Genomic DNA, 22,045 nt, shown 5'->3' with positions numbered 1-22,045 from the left:
CTCTCCGAAAGCATTTTTTTGAAAATACTTTTGAAAAAATGCACTTGGAAGCAATTTTAAAAGATTCCAAAAGTACTTTTGAGAAAAAACACTTATCAAAATAAGCTTATTTTTGTATCTTGGCCAAACAGGCTATTAAGAATGACACTTTATCTACGCAACAAAATATAAATTCTTATCACTTAATCATAATTTTACAAATTAGAATTTTTCCATTTTTATGCATAGGAATTTTTCGAATTCCTACTCGTCAATTCAAATTAACTTTTTCAGTATATTTTAATGAGAATATAATCAATCAAAGATGTGAATAATTTTTAACAAAAAAATTTATTCTTGTTCTTTAAATTTTCAAAAAGTTTTAAATACATTGAAACTTTCTATCTGTAATATTAATTTGGCTTTTAGTTCCTGTATTTCAGAATATTTAATGATGATAAAATAAAAATGTTATTCAAACTATTATCATATGAAATGATGTTCATTGTGTAAGAAGGTTAAGGGTCTGTTTGGAAAGTCATGCGGTAATTAGAATTGGTGTAATTACACAACTTAGTAATTACACAATAAAGTAATTACGACAATCTATTTGTTTGTCATAACATAATTACAATGTAATTACACGCGTACTGTTTGATTGCACAAGTGTAATTACACAGTTAAATTAAATTTTAAATGAAGTAATTATCAAAACTTAAAAGTTAATGTAATAAATATATGCTTATAAATGATTTGTTATAAGTAGAAATGATAACAGATTTGGTATTTAAGATGTATATTTTTTCGTGAATATACATTAATTAGTAATCATATATTTATAACTAATATTCTAAAAATAATTTTTATATATATTCCAAATTAATAATATTTAGTTAAGTTACTTAAACTAAAAACATATGTTTTGTAAGAACATTGTGGAATTCATGTTTGATAAAATAAAATAATATTTATAAATATAATATCATAACATTATTCATATGTTTGACAAAATTAATCTATTAATTCTAACTAAAAATGAACAACATGTAATGTGAGCCACTAAAACGAGTAAATTAGAACCATGAATATAAACAATTTCAAAATTCAAAAAAAAAAAAAGTTTAACATATGTCAAATTCCAACATAATAATAGTAAGTTCCAATACAGCTTAAGATTAGGAAACATAATAAGTTTATAACCACATTCAACAACGAAATTCTACTTTAATTACATCACTCATTATATGTCAAGTTTGTTAATGACTCATTATTTCTAGTATTAGGAGGTGTAGTTTCAAAAACTAGAATAATAAAACAAATGAGAAATAAAATATAAGCAATTACATGGAATCACAAGAAGTAAAGATAGAGAAATAAAAGATAAATAATGTACAAAGAAAAATATATTTTAAAATTTTCAAAAGAAATTAAAAAGTAAATAAAATTAAAAAAATATATAATAATTACAATAAAAAGTTATAAAGAGAAAAAATTAAAATAAAAACAAAAAGGAAAGAAATTAAAAAAAAAACTTATAATTGCACAGTGTAATTACCACCAATTCTCACATCTCCTTAGAGAATTACAACAATAATAACGACCCAGTAAAATTTCATTAGCGGAGTCTGAAGAGGGTAGTGTGTACGCATACCTTACCCCTACCCGAGAGAGTAGAGAAGTTATTTCCGAAAGACCCTCGGCTCAAGAATTGAAGAGTGTAATTATACCCTTTCAGTTACATACAATTTTATAGTGACCAAGTAATTATTGGACCAGACAAATATATTAAAAGGTATAATTATATTCAATTACACTCAAATTCAATTTCTATGTGGGTTTCCAAATATGCTCTAAATGTATAATTTTGAAATCAATTGTTTTTCGGCGGTTAAAATGCTTTCTGAAAATACCGAATTATGTTTCCACGTCATAATTAACTGCGGGGCAGTACTCAACTGAAATCTGGAAACTTCCACATTCTTCCCCCTTGTACGACCTCTGTTTTTCTAGACCCATCTCTCTCCTTCTCTTTAATAATAAAATATAACACACTCCCCCTTAAAACCTTTTAACATATAATATCCCACAACTCAAATTCCAAAAACAAACTTCAATCATTCTATTACACACAACACAACACCTGTTTATCTTTCTAACTCATCAAATTTAAGCTCAATTATTTTTACTGGTAAATTAAAGAGTAAGAAGATGGGTGCAGATTATTATAAGGTATTGCAGGTTGATAAGAATGCTAACGATGATGATTTGAAGAAAGCTTATAGGAAGTTGGCTATGAAATGGCACCCTGATAAGAACCCCAATAACAAGAAAGAAGCTGAGGCTAAATTCAAACAGATCTCTGAAGCCTATGAGGTAACATAATTCTTGCTCCTTATTCTTCATTCTATTTATTTATTGTATTAAGCTACTAATCTATGTTTCCAATACTTTGTTTCTTGAAGTTGCTTATGTTAATTATGTAATATAAATAGAGGATGTCCATCATGTAATTAAAACTAGCTAGAATGGAGTTTCAATTGTCTATTCAAGCAAAGGGGAGCTAGGATTTTAAGTTTTTGGGTTCGGGATTTTGATTCTTTTAAGTTATTGAATTCTAAATTAATAATTTATTCATATTCAATAGATTTCTTAAGACCAATACAGAGTTTGGACCAAAGTTACTGATTCGGTCTAACCCATAGGCGAAGAGCTAGCTCCGCCCCTGTATTCAAGACGGTATTTTCATAAGGCATTCAAGATTGTTCGCCACTGGTTGGAACACTTCGGAATTTTTTCTTTATGAAAAACTATATGATCGTGTATGCAGGCGGAATTTAGTCTGGATTATGATTATTTGTTTGATTTGGAGTTAATTTGTAATTTACAATGCAGGTATTAAGTGATCCACAGAAGAGGGCAATATATGATCAGTATGGGGAAGAAGGGCTTAAAGGTCAAGTGCCACCACCTGATGCTGGTGGACCTGGTGGGCAAACATTTTTCCAGACAGGAGATGGACCAAATGTATTTAGATTCAATCCTAGAAATGCCAATGATATTTTCGCAGAATTTTTTGGATTTTCGAGCCCATTTGGTGGGGGTATGGGTGGTGGTGGTAGTGGGATGAGAGGTTCAAGGTTTTCTAGTTCAATGTTTGGTGATGATATCTTCAGTTCATTTGGAGAAGGCAGACCAATGGGTTCAGGTCCCCGAAAGGCGCCACCGATTGAAAGAACATTGCCTTGTAGTTTAGAAGAGCTTTATAAGGGGACAACCAAGAAGATGAAAATCTCTAGGGAGATAGCTGATGCAAGTGGGTAAGTAAGCTAATCACTTTTTCAGATATGATATGCTTGTTCTTTATTATTTGGCTTGTATTGTTATGTAGTCATGTTTGTCCTTACTGTTAGTTCAGAAGTTATGGTCCCTGCTTGGTCAACTGGCAAACTAGTATCTGTTGAATTCATTACGCTTCCATGAATGGATCGATTACTTTGTTGTTACATTCTTGTTTTGATGATCCTTCTTGTTGTCTCATATGATTTCTCACTGTTGAGAGCCAACCTGATTGCTGACCAATGTCCGTCAGGTAGTCTGAAACTTGTATTTGCTGCATCTTTCGGATGAAACTTTTACTTGAAAATTATGCTTCAGTGTCGATAACAGGAATATTATAAAGAAACAAGTAGGATAGAAGGAGTAATAGCTTAAATGTATTATATGGCTTTGCTGCACATTCTTGTGTTTCATAGATCAAAATCGTGCGTGTGAATTATAACTTCTTAATTATTCAGTGGCATAGAAACATACAAAAGAACAAGCTAATGTCCAACTCTTTTCATCTGCTCGAATTACAGAAAGTCGCTACTATTGTTGTTGAAACTTTATCACTATTCCCAGTCTTTAATCTGGTCCTACAGTCTATAATTCAAATCATTACACTTTCTTGTAACGGCAAATCATTGATGTGTTGAGTGTGAGCTTCATGGCACTTCACTTGATATTAAAGCCAATGTTGTTAGTTACGTATGGTCATAGTCCATTCGAATTGCTTTACAGCAACTCAGTATGGATTTGTCTTATACTACGCACTGATGGTGTAAATAAATTTTTATGCAATCGTGCAATTTAACCCCTTGTAGAAGGTTATCTGCCTTGTTTTATAGTTACGTTTAGTCACCTTTTAGGTTACCAGACAGTGTAAGAACTTTCTACACCTTCATGTATAGAAGTTAAACTCATCAATCGATATACTGATGACTAATTTTTTATGTGCAGGAAGACTTTACCAGTAGAAGAAATTTTGACCATTGACATCAAACCTGGCTGGAAAAAGGGAACGAAGATTACATTCCCGGAAAAAGGAAATGAAGAACCAAATGTTGTAGCTGCAGATCTTATGTTCATAATTGATGAGAAACCACACAGTGTGTTTACGAGGGACGGGAATGACCTTGTGACCACTCAGAAAATCTCACTGGCTGAAGCATTAACAGGCTACACGGTCCATCTAACGACACTAGATGGAAGAAAACTGACTGTTCCTATTAGCAATGTAATACATCCAAACTATGAAGAGGTTGTTCCAAGGGAAGGAATGCCAATAGCGAAAGAGCCTTCAAAGAGAGGGAATTTGAGGATCAAGTTCAATATCAAGTTCCCTACAAGGTTAACAGCAGACCAGAAGACTGGAATCAAGAAGTTGCTTGCTTCCTAGGCCAAATTGTTTACAAGTACTCATAGTTAGTGTACGCAATCTCTGTGTTCTGCTTTTCACTTTCTTTTTTCTTTTTCTGTAGTCCTTTTTTTCCTTTGTATCTTGGGTAATTGGTTCGAGTTGTAGTCTTCCTGTATTTAGCTACAAATTGTGAGTGTAGGACAATAAATGAATGATGTGATAGTAATCAAAGGATTTGACATTTTAAGCTCTTCAAGAATTCTTTTCTAAGCTAAAGCTGGAGATGTCATAACAAATCTGTTGTCGTACTCACTTAGCGACTCATTGTCGCACGCTGTCTGATCTAATGAAGGTCGTGGAATCTGACTCTCCCTAAAAGTAGGCTTTGTATTTTTTGTGCTTTTTTCATTTGTTAAAATGATAGTGGCTTTTAGAGATCGAACCTGCAAAGAGCAAGGGACAGCAAAACCAGTGGACAAAAGCTGCCAATACTGTTTAAAGTAATAAAATATTGATACACTATTTAATATGAACTTGTCTCAAGAAAACGAAAAGGTTGTTGAAGATTAATGTACTTAATTGATATTCATTGATATGATTCGAATGCGTTTTCTTAATTAATATTTATTATTATGTGACATCGACACCAATTACCAAGAATCCTGCGTATGCTAGCTGCTACACATGTTCGTTCGTGAATGTCCATCTTTTTCGTCATTTGGCAGTAATAGTTCCCCAAAAATTAAGGATTATCAGTGGAAAACACAAAGATGGATTTGGATAATAAAAGGTGAATAGCACGAGCAGTTTTTGAAGGTTCACATGTGATTTCCTCTTATGAGATCCGAGGGTGTTTACTGTTTAGATAAGTTTATATATGCTAGTTAGAAGCATTTTTTGGTTTATTTACGCATTGGTTAATAATAAAAGTGTTTAAAGTGCTTACAAGTTAAGAGAAAAGATATAAATTGGTTGCTCCTGGCATTATACAAACTTTTGGTTTGAGTAAACCTTTAAGTACTAGTTTGCTCCTGATGCCTCGGTAACCAGAAAAACCCTTGAGTCCCAAAGTGGTATAAAAGACAAATCACAATGATAAGGCCACTACTCATTAACATAGAAGTAAAAATGATCAGAAATGTGCAGCTGCGGAATTTGAAAGAGCGGTTGTATCAGCCCCCATATTACACAATTGCACGACGATACTGGAAGTCGGACTAACCAATTTTATACTATTCTGACATCTGCTATGAAGATAAAATGCTGATAAAATTGCTCCTTTTAAGACTATACACAAAGACAAGCCTACTCTCGGGCTCCATCTCAAAAGAATACCAAAGTTTATCAAAAAGAAAAAAAAAAGAATGTAATCAAACCAGACCTCTGTGTGCTCTGGCGATCGACTATATTACGGCTGTCAAGCCCCCCCTGAAACTCTTGGCAACCTCAATCACTATAATCTCCGGACTCTGAAGAGTCCGACTCTTGATCCTCATTGACATCCCCATCCCTATCTGAGTCGTCCTCAACCATGTTACCATATCTTTCCATATTTTGGCCATGGCTTCTGTATCTATCATCGTTGTCATTATCAGGGTCATCATCGTCATCGTCATCGTCGTCATCGTTGTCATCGTCATTGCCATCACAAGCAAAACCATCCTGATCCTCATCTGACATTTCCATTAAATCACTCCTGTTAAACTGGTATGTATTTTCGGGAGCACAGTCATCAGAATCAGCAGCTTCCATACTATTACTATCATCATTTGTGGCTTCTATTCCTTCAACATTCATGTCAAACTCTTCTCTCCCATGCTTTCTAGGTGGTACTACAAAAGTTAGTCGGCTGCCTTTATCACCCAAATAATCTGGTTGAATCTCTTCAACAATTTTCTTCTCTATTCTCCTCTTCCTAACAGTTCGGCGACCTCGTACATGTCTCTGTCCATGTGTTTCTCCCTGCTTAATAAGAACTTGAGTTAACGTCTCAATAGGCCTTACACCAGCCCTGCCAGATTCTGATATTTTGCTAGCAGATCCCTTCTGCAGCCTTCCACGGGGACGACCACCTCCTCGCCCACGAACAACTTGCCTACTTCTTGAGCTGCTAGGCATACTGCTGAGGTAATCCCAGTTCTCTTCTCTCAACGGTCCATCTCGATCTACCTCTGGTTCTACCTTTTGCAGATCTTTCATACAAGCATACCCCAAAGATGGATTCTGAATGCAAGAAAAAATAAGTTACCAATCTAATACAGAAGAAAAGCATCATTAGCCAAAAAATGGTATCAATTTTATAGTGACAAGTATTATCCAGTCCTAGATGCGATTCAATGTCACACCACATGCAAGTTGACAAATTGTATTACACCAAATAAATCAATAACGACAGTATCATGCAGTACAAACAGACATGGATAAATATTAAAACCAACGAAATTAATAACAAAATTACTTGAATTAGAGGAGAAGACAACTCAACTGGAAGGCTATCTACTTTATTTTTTAACTCAGCCTCCGTTTTCTGCTGAGGATCATAGGATATCGAGGCATCAAGCTCCAAAAGTCTGAGAGCCACTGCACCAGTGGTCTGAGGTATCCAAGGGAGTTGTGGCACAGATCCAGGGAAAGTAGATTCACAAGCCGCATTTATCGATAAAGCACATAGACCCATCAATTCTTCTGCAGTCTCATAGTCGGCAGACAAGTAATCACGCTTGATGACGCCCTCCAACTGAGTCAGAATCTGCAAAAAGAATTCCAGACAATCAAGAACATTTTTTTCTTGCATCTTCCAAGTTTGGAGGGGGTGTATAGAAACAGGTTCAGCAACAGATATCAAATCACCCGAACTATTATACTGGAGGTTATTATGCATGTGGCACGGGGACATGCTTTCTGCAAAGTACAGTCTTTAGATGATCCCAGCATCACTAACACAAATAATTTGAGGAACAACCAAGGTGTGAAACCAATTCCCAGATAAATGCATAACCTTTGCTTTTCTATTCTACTCTTTCCTTTCCATTTTTCAACAAGTATAAGAAAGAACTCGCTAGGAAGAAATCTTGCCAGTTCCTTATCATACATAATAGCATATTCTTATTTCACTAAACTCACAACACCCTAAAATAAATTGTAGCTTGACAATTCGTAAAAGAACTACAATTCGAATTTGCCTATAAACTAAATAAATCTGAAAATCATTTGAAAAAACTCATACGAAAAGATAAATTTGTTCAATTTCCCAATAATAATGCCATATAACATGAGCCAAAGGGAGTGAGATAAACCTGGAGAAGATCCTCAGGAGACAACGAATTTTGCAGCTTCATGCCCCATGTCCTTCTACGGTCTTCTGTCCAAGATGATTGAAGTGCCTCACATGGCACATAAACCTGACAATTCCAGAGCAAAAAAATTAAATACTAAAAATCACACTGGAAGAAACTAAAAGCTGTCAACAGGGTGTGCCTCATATGTACTTGATTTTCATGTCTGTCCAGACATCAGAAAGATAAACACATAAGGAGTAAAGTGAAAGTGAACAGTCCAACAGAAAACCAGATTCTCGGAGATAGATCTCAAAGACTCAAAGAATCTCACCTCAAGGAAACTCAATAGGGCCTTCATCAATCTGACTCTTAGAGGACAAGCATTTGAAACCGCCAATTTATTGTAATCAATTTTAAGATTGTCCATAGAATCCATTGCCTGCTCTGGGAACTCAGCATTCATGTCAACTTTGCTACTCATCTTGTTGCAAGAAGGGCAGTTGCCCTCTTCTGAAGGATAAGAATCTAAACAATGGCGACAAATGCCCAAAAGCGGCAAGCACCTTTTCTTCCCATATCGCATGGCACATAATATTGATGAGCTGAGACATTCTTTCCACATCCAGCTCTGAAAGCTTTGGTATCTCTTGAAGGCATTCCTTCTCTCTTCCTCATTCTTCCCGAGCTCAATTTTAAACGACGAAGATGTTTCCCAGCTATCAGAACCCATACCATAAATGGTACTGCTAGGACTGTCAGCACCTGCACCAGAGGCTGGGCTTGAACTAGCTGCAGAAGATTCATTTTTACATTTGTTTCCATGTTGAACTATGATATCATCATAAGATCGTCGCACACGTTCTTTGAAAGGACCCTCAATCTTTTGCAACATAATATGCAAATGTGATTCCCTGACCCCTCGAGTATCCAAAGAAGCCAAAAGACAATCGAATGCCTGCAGGTAAAATAAAGGATTAGTAGATAAACAGATAATAGCTAGGTATGGTATACAAGACCTTGCTAAGATCTATATAATTATACAGGGTGTTTCCTTAACCCCAATAACTTTCCTTAGCCAAGAAAAGCAACAATGTCCACAGCACCTAAACACAATAATTCTTTCTAAACTTTGAATTCATCTAGTTCTTCATTTCTTTAGTGAGTCATCTCATTGTTCTTTGTATTCTCTTCTTCAGTATAAATTACTTTCCATTTCTTACACCTAAACACAGAAACAACCTCTTTGCAGAAATGCAAGGTAAGGTTGCATACAATAGAACTAACTTGATCAGTCCCATTCTCGGACCCGCCCATAGCGCAAGCTTAGTGCACCGGGCTGGCCTCTTTTTTGTTCCTAACCAAAATAGTGCAAACATCTTCCCTTCCGTGGAACATATATTCAACCATACTGAACCTGCTATAACAATTTATTAACAGTGAAGTGTATTCTGAAAAGGAAAGGAAGGAACATACCTCTTCAGTGTCAATAAGTCTCCAGCAGCCATGAGGTGGTTCAACAAATATCCTACCAGAACCAGGATCTTCGCTAGAACCAGAGGCAACAAATAGCCAGTAGCGATTGCGTCTGCGGTCTTGACCTAAAGGCAATGACCTGTATACATACATTTCTTCTGCTTTGTGGCCAATGAAAGACTTTAACTGCATGCGTGACCTTTCTGCTGTACTCCCACTAGGCTGTATGGCCAATTCACCCATGAAGGTTTCTTGTGCCACTGAACTCTTTTCAGCAGAGATGCTTTCAAAGTGGTTCTGAACATTGTCTACGACAACAGCAGATTCATCCTTAACCAACGTGGTTGGTGCTGTCCCTTGATTTTTACTGTTTGGAAATCCCAATGGGCTTTGGCTGCCCTCTACCACAGCATTGAAGGAACTATCAGTAAATTTATTGATCGTCTCCTCCTTCAATCGTCTTTTATCCAACTGGGCTTCAGCCCACATTTGTTTTTTCAAAGCATTTGCTGCATCCAGACGATCCTGCAAAACCATCTTTCTTAGGTAGCTGAGAGAGACAGTAATGGTCGTTACTGATGAATTTGCCAGATTTATTACCTCAAGAATTACACGGATAGAATTCCCTTCATTTGCTATGCCAATCAAGGCAACAAGAGCATTTAGACGCTCCTCAACACATAGGTCAGAGTATTCACCTTCAGTGAGTCCTTGAACCCATGGCTGACCTGCTTTGCTCTCATCAATTTCTGAGCATTCTTGGCTAGGATTACTTCCCTCAATACCTATATATAGATCATCTAGATAATGAAAAATAGTGTTTTCGACAACTACTACACAGTGCTTTCACATTAAAAAGGGCAAATAAAGCATAAAATAAATCAGTAGTTAAAATTATGTCCTTACCAGCAACATCAACTCCAATTTGTTGTGCAACCTCATCAGAGGGCTTACTTTTTCCATTCACCAAGCAGGTGTCAAGTATGCTGCATTGCTCACTATTCTTGTTTGCACCATATGGAGTACCCAGGTCATCGACTTCTGGACCTTCAGCAACATCACCTTCACCTTCAGAATCGTCATCTCTTTCTTCATCTTCGGCATTTTGTCCAGAGAGAAATCCATTAGCATATCTTTGTATTTTCTCCTTGGCTGCTGAAATAATTGCATCAGCATCAGCAGGATCCTTCCTGAAAGCAAGTCGCACATTGTACGTTGAAGGAGCAATTCTTTCAAAAAGTATGGGATCCCTTGATAAAGCAACAGATATAGAGGCTTCTGGAGTCTTGCTTGTTGAAAGGTCACGTAGGCCAGATTTCTGGGAACAAAAAGCAGAGAAGTAAATTAACAAGAAAAATCTTCAGACATATTGAACCAATTAACATAAGAGACAGCGATAATGTGCATCAAGAGAACAGTTACTTGAATCCTTTCCGCAATATCTAGAACATTCAAGCCCTTGTCTCCCTCGAGAGCGAGAACATGGTAAGCAGCAAATTTCACAGTCCCTGGTGTCAATCGATGCCTGGATTTGCGCTGCGACATAAATCCTTTTTCTTGCATAATTGCAACAGCTTTTTCAGCTGCCGAACCACTTCGCAGGGTGGATACAACATCTTCGCAGCCTTTAGTCTGCATAATAGGGAAACAATACCATAATTAGACATAGTGCACTATCTATTTGACATAGAATGTCAAAGACCGGATGCAGGTACCATTCTAGGATAAGAGGGAGCTCTCTGATGGTCATCATGGAATTATCATTTAAAAGAAAACGACAGCATCCCACGAAACAACAGTTAAGCCTCAATTCCAAGCAACTTAGGGTCGACTATATGAATCCATAGTAACCATGCCGTTCCATTTAAAGACAGCATCTCACCACATAAGTCCAAAAGGTAAAGCTTCTAATCAACGCAGGAACTATACAATATCAACTAATTGAGATAGTTGGGAGAGCAAATGACTTGGGATGATCTACTAAAAGGTGATATAATTTAAAGCCCGTTTGGATGGGCTTGTTGTAAGTAAGCCAAAAGCCATAAGTTAGGAATTCTAGCTTTTGGCTTTTGGCTTATTTTTGTCATTTTAGCTTAAAAATAAGTGCTTAAAAGCACTTTTTTACTTCATCCAAACACTACAAAGTGGCTTAAAAGCACTTAAAATAAGCCAATCCAAACGGGCTCTTCTGGCTAGGAAGCTAGTTTCCATAATCAATCAATCAGAAGCAGATTGACTTTGACTTCCCCACTCTCTCATCCAATTCTGTACTACCACAATTCCGATTCGTAGACCTACATAGCCACATATATACCAACATTTTCTTTTTGTAACAGTGGTGTCTAGACCAACTTAAACTCACCTCGACTATTTCCCCCAGGTACCTCTGCTCAACCAGGCTCAGACAAATGGGTAGAAAATCACCTAGTGCTTTTTTGTCTCTACTGGGATTTGAACCCTGGTCTCCCATGTTTTCACCCACTTCATAAACCTCTAGCCCACACCATTTGGTGCGACACATATATCCCAACATAACATTCATGTACATGAAAGAAACAATGGTTGGAAACGACAATTGAACGACAAACCAGTCTGACTCCTAGTGGTCCAAGATGATTTCAAGACACAAGTCTTGACAAAAGTACTGTGATAGCAACTGAATAAGCTATGATCAAAACTAGGCAGATTAGCAAATGGAGCATGAACTTGGGCTGATATTAACCAGACCATATATCTGGTAAAGCCATAGAAATAGCACTACCACCAGAATGAAACATAAGATAACGACTTGACACAACACAAAAACAGCTGGAAGAAAGCATATGTTCAAATTGCAACAACTGTCAGTCCTATGGCTATAGCAGAGAGCAATCACAGAAAACCAGTTCAAACACAGCTAGAGTAGTCCCTTAAGCGTAATCTTTGTTACTTTAGTTTCTAGTTAAGTCAAATTTGGAAACATTCAAGGAAAAGGAACTATGTGGTTTTTGCATTATGCATCTCCATAAGCTTTGATCAATTTCAAAATAACCAATTATTAAAAAAAAAAATCTCCGTCTGCAGCAATCAACGTCAAAATATCCCGCTACATAGATTATTACCAAATACTAGATCTTAAACCACATATAAAAATAGAAGCCTTGATATATTAGCCAAGATGAAAATGAGGACAGAAAATGTAGCACCTCATCAGAATCATTCAAACAAGCCCTTTCTCTCTTTTTCTTCAATGGAGGTCCAAATCCAGCAGAGAGCGCAAATTGACGCAGTACTTCAGGCCATGTCAAAGGAGTTAAGTGTTTCTGCCAATTGCGTATGTCAAAACCCCAAAGATATGCCTGTCAATGAAGTCCACAAACTGGTAAGCTTTGATCATTCTACAAGAGAGTACATTACGGCCTACCACCAATGGAGTATCGTGGAAAAACATCCAACATGGGTGTGTTATCCATGAACTTGATAAAAAAAGAAAGTGCATTACGGCCTAAAGAGGAAGTATGCACAGCAGTGATTACCCCTTCAACTATTTGAGGATGTCCACCTTCGGGATTGACAGCACTATACTGATTTGTTCCAGGCCCACCAGAAGGAGTTCGAGCAACATCTTCAATATCTTTTATAATCAGTTTCAGAAGAGCAATATGTATCTCAGCCAACAATCTGGAATCCTGAAAAGATAAAGCAAGTAAACTAAGGCAATCAGTGCCCAACATCCAGCCTTTTTTAAGAGATAGGACAACTTGGAAGCCCACAGGAACATGCCGAAAAAGCAACTCAGACCCTGAGTTCACAGTTAATTTCAGCCAAAGGTACTCACATAGTCATGGAAAGCTTGAAGAAATTCATCAAGAGTGAAAGGCCAAAGCCCCAGAATATCTGCAAAATTTAAGCAGAATCTCCAAGCCTGTAAAAATCAGAAGGTTTGATGTTTAGTTCAAAGGCACTAAAGAGACCTGACTCAACTGAAAAGAGCAAAATCAATATAGAAGACGTGGTGTAGAATGCCATCATCAATTACCATCCCTCCATCCAAGTAAAGATGACCTACCACTTTTGTCTACCCCAGAAAACATTCACCGGTTTCTTTAATATCTGAACTTCAGTCCCTACTAAAAGTCAAACTAAGATAAACCAAATACTACTCCACATCATTTCAAACTTAATGCATAACATCCATTAAAGTATTAACATTTTATCTCCCACACACAATTTAAAAATCAAATGAAAAAAGATTAAATCCACAGGTGTCATTTCAGAGAGGAAGGCACATGACACTACCAGTTTGCGTGTAACATTACAAAAGACCCTTTAATATAGATGTTCAAGTAAGACAAACTTCTTTAAAAAAGAAAGATAAACTTGAAACTTGCAAAAGACAGAAATTCCTATGTTAAACTGACTAAAAGCATTCACTTTCGAGTTTATATAACCCGGATGAAAAAGGAAGTCTCTCCACCATGCTTAGCCTATTTCAATCTGAAACATAAACAGGCTTTGCAATGATGAGTGGTTTAAAATCCTTGCACCAACCCATGATTAGGTACGGATAAAAAAAAGGAGTAAATCTGCTGCTTATATAATCATCAAAATTGAAGTGATCATCGTCTCGATGTGTACTTGATAAGTTGAAGGATAAGAAAAACATCAGCCAACTAGTGACATAGACAAATATAAAGGAGCCATTTAAAAGACAAAGCAGCATACCATAAGAAGATTCCCAACATTGTCATCTGAGGCATTCCAGGGTTGGATGGAGAATGGCCTTTTCAATTGGACAGACTTGGGAGGGAATTCACACAAAGATTCTGGATCACATACAATGTATTTCAGTAACAAACCAAAAACTTCATCACCTTTGCAGATAAGCAGCTTAAATAAAGCAGAGAGAAGAGAAAAGAATGAATTACATGTAGAATTTACTACTTCAAACCGGATTACAGTATAAAACTTGTACCAGCAAATGCAGGTAATCACTGACTTTTATGGGAGCCCTACCATCTAGCATGCACTTTGTCAAAGATACAGGTCAAAAATGCGACAAAAATGAGGTTCCAACATATGTTATTGATAACTAATCTGGAACTAAAGCCTTAAAACTAAAACATGCATGCAGATTTAATTTTCATTGCGACAGTCAAGTTAACAAACTCCTACCTCGAAATGACTCAAGGTTCTGCAAAGTATCATAATCAAGAGACGCAATTGATAGTAACCCTTTGCTAGAAGCAGCCAGATCCATGAGTTCCAAGCGCTCATCCTCAATCAGCTCCATCGATTCTTTGGCAATTCTGCGCGCCATTGCCCTCTCCATAGCAACCTTCTGTTTTGCAGCTTCCCTTTCTTTTCGAAGCTCTTCTTTTTGCTTCTTCCTCTCCACCTATGGATTACAAAACCAATAGTACCGGGAAGAATTAAATTAGCAGATTTGAAAGAAAAAATTAAACGCGCCGGGAAAATAAAATTCTCATTCTGATACCAACCCTCAAGAGCTCTTTCTGCAAAAACTTCTCCCTCCTCTCCATTTCACGCTTTTCCTCGCGCTGAAATCGCTCCTCCTTCCTCTGCTGTTCCCGCATCAGCCTTTGTTCTTCCTTTCTTCTTTCACGATCCTGTCTCTCCATTTCCTTTTTCATTTGTTCTTCCCTCTTACAAGCAAATAGTAGTGTGTCAGTTGTAACAGGAAAAATAGTTTTTCATTGTTTGCACTTTTGCAAGAAGATGCAGAAGGTACATATCCAGAAATGTAATTATTCCATACTTTCCGTCGTAGTAGATCTTGCTTCTCAAGTTCTTTCCTGATCCTTTTTTCATTGGCTTGAACTTCCTTCCCAATTCGAGCTTCTTCACTCAGCTAGAAACCAAAAAGGAAAGGGTTATTGCAAAAGACGAAGAGACGGAAACAGAGTGAGGGAAAGGAAGTGGCTTCTATGGCAGTATAAAGATAAAGAATTCTGAAGGTTCAAAGTACCTTGCGCTTCCGATCCAATTGCAACATGTCCTCATTACTAGGGACAAATTCATTATCCTGTTGAGGTGATGGAAAGCGTCCCTGCCTGCTCTGTTGAGACATTACATTAATGCTTTGACCTTCAACGCCATATTCCCTAACAAAATGCCCATTCCCTTGCATGATGGGCAAGTTTTTAGAAGGGCCGTCAACAGGTGAATCATAAAGGTAAGAGGCTGCAATTTGTCCATATTTATCAGATACAATCTTGGGCTCAGCAGGTTCACGATGGCCACTTGTCAGAGCCTGAAGATCAAGTAGAACAAAGCTTCAATATCAAATTGACATGCTAATAAATCTCACTTCCAAGTTTTTCCATTGATAGGTTATTATCCACAGCAAGCCTATCATGAGGTATCTTTTACACTACGTCCTAGATAATAAAAATTAATATTAGCAGCATTGCACAAACTGAAAGTGAAAATACTGGTCTCATATGCAATGACTACACGAAAAGATATAAAAAATAACCCATCAAAAACACAGACTCGGGGGCTAAATTACGATGGAAACAAGCGAGGCAATTATTCTAAGTCTAGGAGCATCAAACAAAATAAATGACTTGCGAAGTTATCAAACAGGGGGGTTCAGGAAAATCCAGTGGAGAATAGCAGAAGAGAGTAGCTCCTCCAGAAGACAGAAAGGATACAAAACAGTACACGTCCTATAACCGCTCAAAGGCTTTTTGCAATGTGAAATACCAAGAAACTGATCTCTTTATACATACCGGAGATAGAGAGAGAGCTGACCCAACATTAATTTGTTTAGCATCATATGATCCATATAATTTGCTGTCATAAGAGTGCCTGTAATGGTCCCGACGTTCTGCCATCTCTGTGCCATACAGGACAAACAAAAGACAAAAAAATCAGGAAACAATCCAAAAAAATTGCTTTTGATCCAAAATGAAAAGGTCTGAATGAAACATTGGGAGGCGATAGGTTAATAGCAGACAACGCATTAGAAGTAATCTGAATTGATAAGAGGGTCCTATAAAAACAAGTGTGTATGAATAGTCTACGTTGTTTAAACATCCAGCGGCCTATGATGGATGTAACACAACTGCAGGGGAAATGAGTAGAATCCCTTGGTCATGTTTCCAGATTAGGTAGGCAAGCTTCAGGAGAGCAACTCACAACGCAATGTTTTGATATATACTGAATGATCTTGATCTCATTTGAAATTCACATACAGGCAAGGATATTCATTACTTCACTTCCACCATTCACATCAAGTTATTACTGCTCTACGTCCCAGAGGAAAATTAAGAGGAATCCAAAAGTACTCCAAAGAGCAATTTACAAACATATATGATGCTAGAATCTCATAAAATTGGGGAAGAAAGCAACAAACAATAATAAAAGGCACTCAATAATGCAGTGTTCTGGTTGAAAATAATCTTCTGCCCGAAAAGATAATCAAATCAAGTTTGGACTTATATGACACCGAACTTTATGCCACAGAGCTAATGCTCTTTCAAATATAATCATTATCAAGAAAACAAATATGCATTCACAAGCATATGAGATATCATCGTGAACTACACCAACAAAGACATGGAAAGATAGGAACCCAAAGGAAAAAACAAATTGTCAAATTCTTTCATTTCAATACCAATATCCAAATCTAGAAGACCGATATTGTACATGCATTAATATTATAATATCTCTAATAACATAAAAAAATTAATTTACCAATAGGTGTTCCAAATGCACCAGGTGGCAGCTCATCAAACTCTACCCCAAGAATAGGACCATCTTCACGTAAAGGTTCTCCTAATTGTGCCTCTATACAAGCTATCACCCTGCGCTCCATTGTCCTCCTAGGTGATTCATAATATCTTATAGGCGGTGTTGGCATACCATCCCCATTATCAAACCGACTTGACCCTGACCCTGACCCGGACCTTGAAGCTGATCCTGAGCCACGATCACTAGCAGCTTCAGCAACCATTAAATCCTCCCTAGGTGACACTGTCACGTTCCTCCTCCCACCTGACTCACCAGCACGTGGCTTCTTTTCTGTCCCCCCTGAGGTGTTTTTATCCTTTAACCTCCTGTGACAAAACCACATCTGTAATTGCCGATCCGTTAGACCTAATTTTTCTGATAGCTCAGCTCGAGTGACCTCAGATGGATACGTCTCCACTGCATAAATAACAAAGCAAAACAAAAGAATTAATGAACCAAATATCACAAGTATAAAAACACAAACACATAAAAAATTTGATAACTAAAGGTTCACATCAATCCATGCATGGTAATGGCAGAAACTTCTATGAAGACCAAATATTTGTCTACCCGATCTCTAAATCTATAGTATCATTCAAACCCATGACTGGTTCAAACACATATATAAGCAGAGTAGATAAATATTAAGCAAGAATTGCATATTCCACAGAAACATTACTTCCAAAAACTCCTTCAACACACAGAGCATAATCAAAAGGCAGAAGTACAAAACATACACCATAACAATAACACAACTAAAGAACCTAACCAATAAGAGTACAAACATTGAATGATAAGAATCCACAGAAAGACCCAAAATTTCACCTATATCCTAAATCAAGCATAGTATCCCCATCCCAGCTGTTTCCTAGTACATAAATATTCAAACTAGACAAAGTCATCTTCTAATCTCATTACACATAGCAAATAGACACATGTGAACAGCATAATACACCAAAATCTCCAAGATTTCCACATCTAGAATCAATTTAAACAAACCCCAGATCAAAAAATGAAGTCCAAAAGTGAAAGATAAAGAAGACATACTAGCATAGACTCTTTCTAGGGTTTCTAATTGAAAGGGAGTCTTCATCTGCCGTTTTGGTTTCTTGGGTCCTTCAGATGAACTCTGATTAACGTTCCTATTGCCTTCGCCTTCCGACCCACCATCCATTTTTCAGATCTTTCTTTCAAGAAAACCCTAAAAATCCAATCTTTGTTGAAAATAAAACAACCCCTTATTACATATGGGCAACTATATATTCTTCCCGTGACAGCCAAGAACACATGAATGAAAAATGATGAGGTAAATAATAAGAATAAATAGAAAAGAGAAAAACAAAAATAAACCCAATACAGAAGGGAGGCGAAAGAGGAAGAATAAGATGAAGAAATTGAATAAAAAGGAACAGTATAGTAGAACAAGTCCCTCTTGTTGGTTCCAAATTCCATGTTCTTTCGGTGTGTAATTGTTGTAATTTTTAATTTTTTCCGAATTTCGTTTTTAAAAAAGGAATTTCCAAAACACGTTACAAGGGTACATGTACTAACTTCTTTTCTTGTTGTTTAAAACAAAACACTTGAGTTTTGAGTCTTTTTCTTTTTTTTGACAACGAAATCAAATGGAAATTTTTATGTGCGTGTTTCATTGATCGAGAGGCACTTTTGTTTCTCTTTTTATATTATTTTTTTACTTTATTTTTTATTTCTATTTAAAGTGGGACTTTCTGGGTTTTTCGGTACTTTCAGGTTTATCTTCACTTGTAATCTTTTGCTTCACATCTTGCTTGAAGAATCTTCTCTTTTTCGTGTGACTAATCCGATTTGTGAGGCTCAGGAATTTGTTTAAGTGGGCTCCACCACTTTTTGGGCCTAATAGTGTCTTCATCGTTGGGCTTGTTATACTCCTATCAAATTTGAAAGGAATTTTTACATTCCTATGCTACATAAGAAACCTTATTACCCTCAATATTTAAGGTTTGATTTAATTACATTTAGTATACCAAATTATCAATCTTATACCATACTTAATTAAGAGTCTAATTAATGGGCAGTTTTTACTCCTTAATTAAAGGTGTCCATATATCCCACGTTTCTTTATCCCCCTAATTCCTAAGACCTACGCAGTTTTTCCCCTCCCATTTCTTCCTCTTCTCCATTCCTTCTTCTTCTCAAAAAATACAGAGATGGAAATTGCAATTTTGTTACGTACGAAATAGTAGGGCCCACACTTTCCTATTTCTTTTCGGATTCAAAATCATATTCTTATGGTTTTACGACATAGAGCTACTGCCTTTTTGGTTCTTTACAGAGCAAAAGCTACCCACGTTCTTCATTATTCTCCATTTAAATTCACCAAATATTGAAGATATACACACATTTACCTTCAGCTTCAAATTTTCTCAATGAAGAAGAACAAACCTTCAAAGAGATAAAAGAGCAACAATTCCACCATTGACAGCCATTACAAAGCTTTGAATCTTTGAATTCAAATTTGGGTTTTCAAAAATCATTATTTGTTTTGATTGGGTATTGTTGTAAATAATTGGGAATATGTTTTGGAGTTTATATCTCAATTTTGAGGGGTTTTGGTGAAGATTTAGACTTGGTTTTGGCTGAATTGTAGATTGAAACTCGAAGAAGAAGAAGACATATTGCAGAAATTGTAGATAAATTGTAGATAAATTATAGTTACAGTTGGATTAATCAAAATTTGAACTAAATACATCTTCGCACATGTTGACTACAAAAATTTTCTCTTCATCCACAAAAATTCTACAAATATACTACAAATCAATTTTAAGTATGTATAAAGCAATATTATTTGTAAGGGTATCTATATAATTACTACATTTATACTATAATTAAACTACAATCTATGTTAAAAATCTACAAATTATCTATAAAATATCTACAAACTGGTACATTGAATTTTAATATCCCAATTCTCATTCAATTGTAGCATAATTGGGATTTTTGACATAATTGCATTTTTTCAGAAGATTTGTAGAAGTTTTAGTCGTTTTTGTTGTGTAAAAACAGAAAACAAAGCACCTACAATTAGAATACAAATAATCTACAATTTATCTACAAAATATCTACAAACTGGGTACATTAAATTTTATATCCCAATTTTCATCCAATTGTAGCATAATTGTGATTTTTGACATAATTGCATTTTTTCAGAAGATTTGTAGAAGTTTTAGCAACTTTTTTATTTATGAAAACAGAAAATAAAGCATCTACAATCAGAATACAAATAATCTATAATTTAACTACAATTTATCTACAATATGTCTTCTTCTTCTTCTTCTTCTTCGAGTTTCATGTCCAAACCAAGTCTAATCTTCATCAAAACCCCTCAAAATTGAGATATAAACTCCAAACTATATTCCCGATTATTTTCAACAACACCCAATCCGAACAACAAATTTGAATTCAAAGCTTTCAAGCCTTTTTAATGGCTATCAATGGTGAAAAATATATGGAAGAACAGATGAAGATGAAGATGAAGAATAGAAATCTCCTTTCCGTTTCAAAACTTGTGGACTGGGCGGGTAATTTACATAGTATGCACATATTTGGTAATAAGGTTTCATATATGGTATAGTTAGGAAAAAGTCCCAATTTGAAATGGGCTTGCAAATTATACATAAGGCATTTTTACATTCCTATGCCATATAGCAAATTATATTACCCTCCATGCTTAACTTTTAATATAATTACCTTTTATATACCTAATTATCATTTATGTACATTTTAGGAGTTTTAATGGTATTAATTAGTCTCCTAATTTAACTCTACTGTATATTCCCACTCTCCCCACGTTTCTCTCTCCAAATACCACCTCCTCACCCATGTATCAAACTACACCCCACGATTTTCTCTTCAATCACCCACTATTTCCTCTTCTAAAACTAGCAAAAATCTGTAACCCCTCCATTAACGCCTATTCTCAAGTTCTTTCTTCTAAAATCAGTCAAAATTTCTACTATTCTTCAAAGTTCATTCGCCCATTAACGACTAGCTTCAAAAATTTTCAATGAAGAAGAACAGAGCTTCAAAGAACATTCCTAAAAAAGTTAAAGAAGCAGATGTTCCTTCTTTCGATTTGGGTGTTTTATCACCACATTTCAACTACTGATGATGGGCTTTATCTGCTGTGTATTAATACCTTATATCTTTCTCGTATTTCCTATATCTCTTATATTGCTGTTACTTTGTTTTTTATGGCATTTATGTTATGTTATGGATTTCATGGTATTTTATGTTGTTTTATTATGAGTCTATTGATAGTACTAATATAGTGTCTCTTGTTGCCTCTTTGAGCCGAGGGTCTCCTGGAAACAGCCTCTCTGCCTCTCGGGTAGAGGTAAGGTCTGCGTACATATTACCCTCCCCATACCCCACTTGTGGGATTACACTGGGTTGTTGTTGTTGTTGTTGTATCACCACATTCACCGAAAAAGCATGAAAAATCTGCTCATGAAAATGAAGAGAAGAAGCATAGGCTTTCCCCTCGTCAAGCTAGGGCAGAAGCTAAAACTAAACAAAAACATGATTTTGATGCTGGTGAATCTTCGAGGCAAATCAATTCAGCGAAAAGGAAAGGCTAAGAGATAGATTTTTATGATGATTTTTGTAGAAAATGAACCTGTCATTAAACTTGTAGAAGATTCGTTGTAGTTTTCTGAATCTGTTTAAACTTGTAGATATATTGTAAAAAAATTGTAATTATATTATTTTTGTTTGTAACTGTATTATGTAGTTGTAGATATATTGTATGTCAAATGTAGATATGTTATTTTTTAGATTGGAGCAGTGTATTAATAAGAGATTGGTGCAACATTGTAGACGCTATGGAGCGCTACTTGTCACACCTCCTTTTTTACCACCCGAT

General features: G+C 36.0%; 2 protein-coding genes across 3 annotated transcripts; one reads left to right on the top strand and one right to left on the bottom strand.

Moving 5' to 3' along the window:
* The first annotated feature begins 2,021 nt into the window (after window positions 1-2,021).
* On the top strand, window positions 2,022-4,898 carry LOC107783248 (uncharacterized). Its single transcript, XM_016604216.2, has 3 exons — window positions 2,022-2,352; window positions 2,872-3,296; window positions 4,258-4,898. Exons 1-3 carry the CDS (start codon window positions 2,188-2,190, stop codon window positions 4,694-4,696), a joined length of 1,029 nt encoding a protein of 342 aa, XP_016459702.2. The 5' UTR covers window positions 2,022-2,187; the 3' UTR covers window positions 4,697-4,898.
* An 849-nt stretch (window positions 4,899-5,747) lies between these two features.
* LOC107783246 (homeobox-DDT domain protein RLT1) lies at window positions 5,748-18,898 on the bottom strand. Of its 2 annotated transcripts, none has more exons than XM_016604214.2 (19): window positions 18,193-18,898; window positions 17,110-17,562; window positions 16,143-16,249; window positions 15,377-15,661; window positions 15,167-15,259; window positions 14,889-15,053; window positions 14,563-14,785; window positions 14,113-14,213; window positions 13,226-13,312; window positions 12,924-13,076; window positions 12,594-12,746; window positions 10,831-11,040; window positions 10,315-10,726; window positions 10,009-10,193; window positions 9,409-9,933; window positions 8,267-8,890; window positions 7,954-8,058; window positions 7,116-7,406; window positions 5,748-6,880 (listed from the first exon to the last, which is right to left on the bottom strand). In XM_016604214.2, the coding sequence occupies exons 1-19, from the start codon at window positions 18,317-18,319 to the stop codon at window positions 6,104-6,106; spliced, it is 5,076 nt and encodes a 1,691-aa protein (XP_016459700.1). In that variant the 5' UTR covers window positions 18,320-18,898; the 3' UTR covers window positions 5,748-6,103. The 2 variants fall into 2 exon arrangements, with proteins under 2 accessions (XP_016459700.1, XP_016459701.1); XM_016604215.2 differs by having other exon boundaries at window positions 7,143-7,406.
* Between the last annotated feature and the right edge of the window lie 3,147 nt (window positions 18,899-22,045).

Source organism: Nicotiana tabacum, chromosome 3 (genome assembly GCF_000715075.1).
Source record: "Nicotiana tabacum cultivar K326 chromosome 3, ASM71507v2, whole genome shotgun sequence".
NCBI lineage: Eukaryota > Viridiplantae > Streptophyta > Magnoliopsida > Solanales > Solanaceae > Nicotiana > Nicotiana tabacum.
Note: the sequence above shows the minus strand (reverse complement) of the source record. Positions and strands in the feature narration are given on the sequence as shown.